Source organism: Setaria italica, chromosome VIII (genome assembly GCF_000263155.2).
Source record: "Setaria italica strain Yugu1 chromosome VIII, Setaria_italica_v2.0, whole genome shotgun sequence".
In the NCBI taxonomy this organism is placed as follows: domain Eukaryota; kingdom Viridiplantae; phylum Streptophyta; class Magnoliopsida; order Poales; family Poaceae; genus Setaria; species Setaria italica.
Window position 1 is genome coordinate 6,632,484 of NC_028457.1, and position 6,539 is coordinate 6,639,022.

The window sequence follows — 6,539 nt, forward strand, 5'->3', positions numbered from 1 at the left end:
TAAAAACTCATTCCCATTATATACCAAGACAGAGATCTTTCTTCCTCCTCCAGCCCGAGCTAGTCCAGCACATAGACAGAGAGCTGAGCTTCACCTACTCTCCGGTGGTGCCGAATCAAGGGAGGTGCTACCCGAAGTTTTTTCCCTCATTTTTGTGGGAATTTCACTTAGCCAACATAAGTGTTGTGAAGGTTTGCTATTTCATCCTCATGTTATGCTTTGATTTATGCTTTGGAGATGGAAAGATTAATTGCTAGAATGTAATGAAGTAGAAAATGCAGAGGTATTTTGAGCTAGAATGTGAGGGAGATTGATGTGTCATATATAGTATGTATTCTTGCAGTGGTTTAAGAATGATGCTACCTTGTCTAGACGGTTTATCTTATCAAATTCAATAAGATTTTTCAAATCCATACTTGTTGAAGTTGCATACCGTGTTCATCTCTACGAGGATGTTCTCCGCCGAGCAGCAATGTATGTCAAAAAGGAGGTTCGATTCTACGAGAAAGAGTGGATACGGACATCGTGACCGTGTCCCCTTTTCTGTAGCATCGACCCTCTTTCATGACGAAGTGTGATGCTGCCCAGTTGAGAGCATGCTCGCGAGATGATCACGGTCTTCAAGTTCAACAACTTCTGTAGTGCTAAGGAAAGAATTTTTGTACATAGATGGCTTCTGCTACTTGTTGAACTTATCAAATTCAATACGGTTTTTTAAATCCATACTTATTGAACTTGCATACCGTGGTCATCTTTGAGAGGATGTTCTTCGCCGAGCAGCAACGTATGTCAAGAAGGAGGTTCGATTCTACGAGAAAGAGTGGATACGGACATCGTGACCGTGTCCCCTTTTCCATAGAATCGAACCTCTTTCATGACGAAGTGCAATGCCGCCCAGTTGAGGACATGCTCGCGAGATGATCACGGTCTTCAAGTTCAACAATTTATGCAGTGTTAAGGTAATAATTTTTGTACATAGATGGCTTCTGCTACTGGAGGAAGTGGCGATGGTGGGGGCGATCGTGGTTCCTCTTTCGGCAAGGGGAAAATCCCCTCAGCAGAAGCCGAAGAAAATGAGCGCGTTGGAAAAAGCAATGCGCGTTGGCCCTCAGTAGACTTATTGAATTGATGCCATATGTGGCTCAAATATAATGTACATGCACAAGTATATAATAAAATAATTAAGAGATATACAAGCACTAGACTAGAGTACCATGACAATGATATACTGGTGCCTCCGATCCTGTTGTCATGCATGGCTGATTTTGCTATAAAGGGACTAGAGGAGAAACGATCATCTTGGGTTTGGCTCCTGTAACCCCACAAGAACAGAGCTGCAGAGGGTAACTGATAATGGGATTACACTGTTGGGATACAAGGTAGGCTACACTAGTGCAAATACAAAATTTCTACCGTGTAAACTAGGAAAACTGTCGTATAAGGATCACGGGATTACCACTCGACGCACTACTCGTGCGGAAGATGTAGATTCGTGTCGATGCAGCGAAGTCGATCAACGTAGTCCTACGTAGTCGATCACGTCGACGTCCAGCAGCTCCTCAGTAGCTCGTCCACGTGCAGCAAGATCGCCCTCGTGCCGCGGCTCGTAGTGGCTCGTCAGCGGCTCGTCCAAGTGCTGCAGGCGCAACACCTCCAAGGTATCCACAAGTGCAGGGAGGAAGCGTCACAAGCCGGACTACTAGATCCATGAGTTGCAACAGGCGAGGGCGTGGGAGGCGAAGCAAATGTGTTTCGCCAAAAAGGTGTCAACCCTAGGGCGCCCCCACCCCTCTATTTATAGAGGTTCCTAACCGGCCTCTGGGTCTGAGGTCCATTAGTACTTCTAAACCTAATCCAACTCGGATCACATCCGAATTGGGCTTCCAGCCCCTTAAGTGTGTGACCCTATGGGTTCGGATACATATAGACATGGCCCGAGTACTCCTACTCGGCTCAATAGTCGGTAGCGGCCTCTAGCAAGACGTGCCAACTCCTATATGCACATGAAGATCATATCAAACGAACCATCACAATATTATATACATACTATTCCCTTTGCCTCACGATATTTGGTCTAGCTTCAAGCCGACCGCTCTTTCTCGATCCTGTGATTCGGAATCCCTTTGTAGGTTAACTCTTAACCGTACGTAGCATGGCCATGCATTTTCGGATCCGATCACTCGAGGGGCCCAGAGATATCACTCTCAATCAGAGAGGGGCAAATCCCATCTTGATTGACCATGTCTCACAGCATGCTTCTTGACAAACCCGAAAGCTACCTTTATAACTACCCTGTTATGGCGTAGCGTTTGATAGCCCCTAAGTAGGTCGATCCACATCTTGAATACATGCGACAATCTTAGGTCTAAGGACAAAGCGTATATGTTGTTTAAAGAGAGAACTACTTCTCGTGTTGGGTCAGTCCTAGCACATGTCTCCACATGTGCCCACATTATTAGTTCAACATCTCTATGTCCATGACTTGTGAAACATAGTCATCAACTAGTACATGTGCTAGTCTAATATTCATGTGTGTCCTCACATGAACTCCGACTAGGGACAACTTTAGAATAACCATACAAGTAAAGAGTTTCACACACAATTCTCATAATTGCAAATCAATTCAAGTAGCCTTTAATGGATATTCAATGAACACAATATAAATCATGGATACAAATGGAATATCATCATCTCTATGATTGCCTCTAGGGCATACCTCCAACATACACTTGTGATTGCACTTGTGATGAGTCCTGGTTTTTCTCTTTCTGCTTGCTGATGCAGGACAACATGAGATGGATTGCCATGTAGGCCAGCACGGCTATGATCAGCACGAAGACATACACCGATGTCTTCCACCCCCTGCTTGAGCCGGCTGCGTAGGCACCTAGGAGCCCAAGCAAATCCAGCACAATTGTTGTGTTCATCACCACAAGCCAGCTCCTGAGCCTTGCTTGCTTCTCAAATTGCTCCTTGGGTACCAGTAGGAGCAGGATGACCACAATGGATGCCATGAACGAAGTGGAGTTGCTGTAGAAGAAACCAAGGTACCGGGGCCTCCTGTTGTCATGCAGGACCGGGTTGCCGGCCTCGTATCCTTCGTTGCTGCTCTGCCAAGCTCCGCCTGGCGGTTCCAAGCCGGCCTGGTAGGTGACACTTGCCACAAGGATTCCTAGCAGCATGAGGTACTTGCGGTTGGCATGTATCCTCTTCTTCCTGGTGACCACCTTGTCTTCTGTCTTCTCCACATCTGCTCCTTGTGTTGTGTTGCTATTGCTGTGGCTGTTGGGCGTCACCACCCCTCGTGTAGTGCTTCCGCCGCCCGTGAACAAAAATACCATGAACAATAGTACTATGAAGAAAAGGACCACTGCTACCAACACGAACACGTAGATGGATGTCTTCAAGTACTGCGTGCTTCCGGCGGCGTAGGCACCCATGAGGCCGAACAAGCCCGCCGCCGTGCAAACGGACAGCGCGTGGCTTCGTATCGCCGGCCTGTACAGGTTGGGGTTGACGAGGAGAATGATGAGGGCAATGGACAACATGAAGCTCACCGAGTTGCAGTAGAAGAAAGCCTTGTAGCGGCGCGGGAAGTTGTACAAGAGGACCGGGTCGCCGGCGTGGTGCCTGGACCGGTCGTCTTGGAGCAGGAAACCGCCCGGAGGAGTGAGGCCGGCTTGGTAGGTGATGGTCGCCGCCAATATGGCGAAGAGGAGCAACCGCTTGCGTGTCCTCTCCACATGCTCATCATCCTTCTTCCTGCTGCTGTTGGTGTGGTCCAGCGTGATGAAGACGACGTGGATCACCACGTAGACAAGGACGGCACCTGCCAAGGCGATGGCGTAGATCGAGGTGCTCACATCCCGGCAGCTCCCGGCGGCGTAGGCGCCGATGAGGCCGAACAGGTCCAGTATCATGACTGCTTCCAGCACGTGGTGCCTGTGCAGAATTAGCTTCTTCTGGACCAAGACGATGGCGACTAGGGACGCCACGAAGGCGACCGAGTTGCAGTAGAAGAAAGCCTTGTAGCGCCGGGCATTCGTCGTCAGCAGGATGGGATCGCCGGCTTTGTGGCCGTCCCGGTTGTCCTGCCAGACGCCGCCCGGCGGGTCCAGCCCGGCTTGGTATGTGATCGTCGCCGCAAGAGTGGCAAGCAGCAGCACAAGAGACCGAGCTTGGTCCGCTGCTTTCTCGTTCTCTGTTGGCTCACGCTTTGCTCCTCCCTGATTTGCCATTGCTTGTGGTTGTATCACTGGCTCTGACTTCTTCCTCACGGCGACGATGGCCCGTACAACCAATAGGAGGAACAGTATGTATACCAGGACGGCAGGGACCAGACCGACCACGTAGACGGTCGTGTCGGTCTGCCTGCAGCTGCCGGCGGTGTAGGCGCCGACGAGGCTGCCCAGCGCCACCACGATGAACCCGTAGGCGTTGATCTCGCGGAGCGTCCTGTCGAGGAGCACCACGATGATGAGCAGCGACGCGACGAACGACGTGGTGTTGAAGGCGAAGAACACCGCCAGGCGCGCGTTGTGGCTGTCCTTGAGAATGGCGTCGCCGGGGCGGTGGCCGGCCTCGGTGCTGTCCCAGAATCCCCCCGGCGAGCTCAGCCCGGCCACGTACGTGATGCTCACGGCGAACGTCGCGAGAAGCATCAGGACCTTGCGCTTGCGCAGCCGTTCTTCTTCTTCTTCGACGACGCCCGTACCGGAACCGGAGTCGGGGTTCTTGCCAGGCTGCGAAGCCGCAAGCAACTCAGGGAGCTGTTGTTCTTCCACTTTGCCTACGATAACGCTACCGGAGCTGGAGTCGGTGAAGCGGGAGGCCATCGCCATCTGAACCATGAGGTAGACGACGACTGTGCTCACCAGCAGCGAGGAGTAGATGGTGGTGAACGTGTCGCGGCAGGTACCGGCGGCGTAGGCTCCCATGAGGCTGAGCAGGTCCAGCACCATGGCCGCCTGCAGCGGGCGGACGGCGATCCATGGATTCTTCTTGTACTCGCAGATGATTTTGGAGTGGTCCTCCTTGTCGTCGAGGGAGGCGAGAATGAGGATGAGGACGATGACGACGAGCGACGCGGCGAACGCGGTGGCGTTGCAGTAGAAGAACACCAAGTAGCGTTGGTGGTGGGTGTCCCGGATGATGGGATCGCCGGCGAGGTGTCCGTCGGCCGTGTCCTGCCAGACATCCCCGGGTGGGCTGAACGCGGCAGCGTACGTCACCGTGGCCACAAGCGAGGCCAGGAGCAGGATGTATTTCCGGAGCTCCAACATGAGGCGGTCACTCGTGGGCATGGACTCATCTTTGCTCTTGATTTCTTGTGTTTGTTTCTGATTGGTATCACTTTGGCTCATTTCTTGCGTTTCCTCGGTGATAGTGTCCTGTGTTTGTCCGGTGGTAGGAAGCTCGGTTTGTGGCATGGAGGAAGGGAACACCATTGGACCTCAACCTCAAGTAGGACATGGTCTCAAGCTCTGTCTGATCAGATATATAAGGGCTATTCATATGTAGGAAATGCAAGGCCAACAGACCTATGATAATCACAAAGTTCAATCATGAGGTAGTACAGCAGCCTGAGCTGGATGCCTGCGTAGTTTACATGACATCAGTGACGTAAAGGTTTTAAGATTATTCTTCACATTCTTTTCTATTCTGTATCTGTATGAATGGATTGTGTGGTGACCACCTACCACACATGAACTGTATGATGTGTTACAGAATGGCAACAACCATGTACAACGACTTTCCATAAAGTATTATTCGTTGACTTGACTCTAGGCAAGTGGCTGGGAGGTACTATGTCTTTGATTAAACATTGCTTATAATTATTCTCTTTTATGTACTATTTCTCTTTTTATTTTTTCATCAGCAATTGAGCTGAAGATTCTGTAAAAACTTGGCTGTGTGTTAATTACAGAGACCGGATATATTTCCATTTTCTAAAAAAAAATAAGCAAGCAGCTTCAACTGTGTTCACACAGCCCCAATGGCCACCGTGCTCATCTGGCCATGTGGTGCACAGTGGACTTTTGTTGAGTCTCTTGTGTTTAAGGTGTACTGGTTTGTTCCATGAGTTCTTCCAAATGCATTTGTATATATGCCTTTTTGACGTTGGTGATGAATTCTGAACCTAATTTGTCTCGGGGCCATCGCACATACGGTACCAAACAGTGTAGCTATCCTCTTGGTCTCCAATTAAAATTCTGAGTAATTTCTAGTCCTCTTGATGCACATACTTAAATTTGTCACAGTGATTTGTGATTTTGGATGCAAGCGTTACAGTAATTTTATTAGAAGAGAAGAAAAAATAGAGCAAGGGTTAGTAAAACAAAAAAAAAACACCCTCCACTACGCTAAAAGGGATCAATACAAACGGTTAAAACAGAAGATAGCGTAGAGTACTCCCTCCGTTCCAAATTATTGGTCATTCTAACTTTCTTGGAGGGTCAAAACATTTTGTATTTGACCAAAATTATAGAGAGGATCACAAATATTTATGGCACCGAATAGATATACTATAAAAAATATAT

At 49.4% G+C, this 6,539-nt stretch overlaps 1 protein-coding gene across 1 annotated transcript; it reads right to left on the reverse strand.

Annotated features, from left to right (window-relative positions):
• Window positions 1–2,636: 2,636 nt before the first annotated feature.
• Window positions 2,637–5,464, reverse strand: LOC101775369. Its single transcript, XM_004980204.2, has one exon. The coding sequence runs from the start codon at window positions 5,445–5,447 to the stop codon at window positions 2,706–2,708; it is 2,742 nt and encodes a 913-aa protein (XP_004980261.1). The 5' UTR covers window positions 5,448–5,464; the 3' UTR covers window positions 2,637–2,705.
• Between the last annotated feature and the right edge of the window lie 1,075 nt (window positions 5,465–6,539).

Bases quoted from the DNA above. Each gene is read 5' to 3' on its own strand.
- LOC101775369 (XM_004980204.2), bottom strand. From the start codon at position 5,447: ATGGTGTTCCCTTCCTCCATGCCACAAACCGAGCTTCCTACCACCGGA.